The 1,368-nt window shown below is 41.2% G+C and overlaps 1 protein-coding gene across 1 annotated transcript in view; it reads left to right on the top strand.

Moving 5' to 3' along the window:
- ZNF385D (zinc finger protein 385D) overlaps positions 1–702 on the top strand; it is a 343,402-nt gene extending 342,700 nt beyond the window's left edge. The window contains exon 8 of the mRNA XM_006883410.1: positions 422–702. Coding sequence (XP_006883472.1) covers positions 422–655 — 234 coding nt within the window. The 3' untranslated portion in view covers positions 656–702. The remainder of the gene's footprint in view (positions 1–421) is intronic.
- Positions 703–1,368: the final 666 nt, after the last annotated feature.

Genomic DNA, 1,368 nt, shown 5'->3' with positions numbered 1-1,368 from the left:
GACTAGCACTTTGTCTATTATAGTGTAGAGGTTAGAAACCACAAGATGTAGAGACTCAGCTATGCCATTTATGCTTCTTAAGTCCTGGAGCAAATTCCATCTACCACTGGGCTGTTTTACAACTCGGAAGTTCACATGCAGGGTAGAGGTGAAGTAAGAAACTGCTTATGAGGTTTTCCATCCATTCCAACAACTAAGAGATAGTGAGAAGAGTTGGGACCTCAAAAGGCTTTTAGGACCAATTAGTAGGCTCTGTGTCCAGGAGAAAATGAATATACTTACCAGTAATGTTAATGCTCACCCACAGCTCTTCTATGAGGATCTAAATAGTTGAAGCGGTGTTGACTATCTTAATAGCTACTCACCATTTTGAGTTCTAGGAACAGATTGAAAGATCTCTTCTTTTTCCTTTCCTTTGCAGGTAAAATTAGTATTTTCAAAAGAACCTTCAAAACCCTTGGCCCCTCGAATTCTACCAAATCCATTGGCAGCTGCAGCTGCTGCGGCAGCTGTGGCAGTGAATTCCCCCTTCAGTCTCCGAACTGCTCCAGCAGCCACGCTGTTCCAGACTTCGGCTCTCCCTCCGGCACTCCTGCGGCCAGCTCCTGGACCCATTCGGACCGCCCACACGCCTGTGCTGTTTGCTCCTTACTGAATTCCAAAAGGGAATACCTGTACTGCAATAATTTTTTTTCCACAAAAGAGAACTATGCAGTGTTTATTTATAGTTTAAAGTATATCTGAAGAGCCAGGACTTTTGATAGCAAATTGAAAAGATTATTATTATTAAAAACAGCATCAACAACAACAACAAACTAGGGTTGGGTGGGGGTGGTATTGTCTCCAAATTAAAGCATTCCTTTTGAACATTGGTTGTTTTAGAAGTGATCTCCAGCATTGACTTGTAGTGGTAACTAGAAGTTCTGAAGCCTTTGTGACCGTGCTTTTGGGCACCTACTTTCCCTTGCATTGTCCTTCCTGCTTTATGAAACAACTATACTTTGTCTAAGGGCATTAACTGGTTCCAATGTATATATAGTAAATCACCCTGTAGATTTCAATAACAAGATAAAAGGAAAAAAAAAAGAAAAACAAAAGCAACACTGTGAATAGTACTACCCATGCTGGTCCACTTGCTATGACAGCAGTTCTTGGGTATTTGTTCCAACAAAAGTAGATACAGTAGATGTCTTGTAAAACAATAGTGCTGTGTCTCAATCTATGCCAATAGGTTTTAAAGGACTGAAAAAGGTAGAATAAATTATTATCTCATGCCAGTTAGAAGTCAACATATACATGCTGGAGGGAGTTGTGGAGGTCTCCTGGTCAGTATTTTCCCCTCCTACCCAGCTGGGACGTGACTGTAAG

This window comes from Elephantulus edwardii, unplaced genomic scaffold, assembly GCF_000299155.1.
Source record: "Elephantulus edwardii isolate Elephantulus edwardi_28Jun2011 unplaced genomic scaffold, EleEdw1.0 scaffold00027, whole genome shotgun sequence".
Classification (NCBI taxonomy): Eukaryota; Metazoa; Chordata; class Mammalia; order Macroscelidea; family Macroscelididae; genus Elephantulus; species Elephantulus edwardii.
Note: the sequence above shows the minus strand (reverse complement) of the source record. Positions and strands in the feature narration are given on the sequence as shown.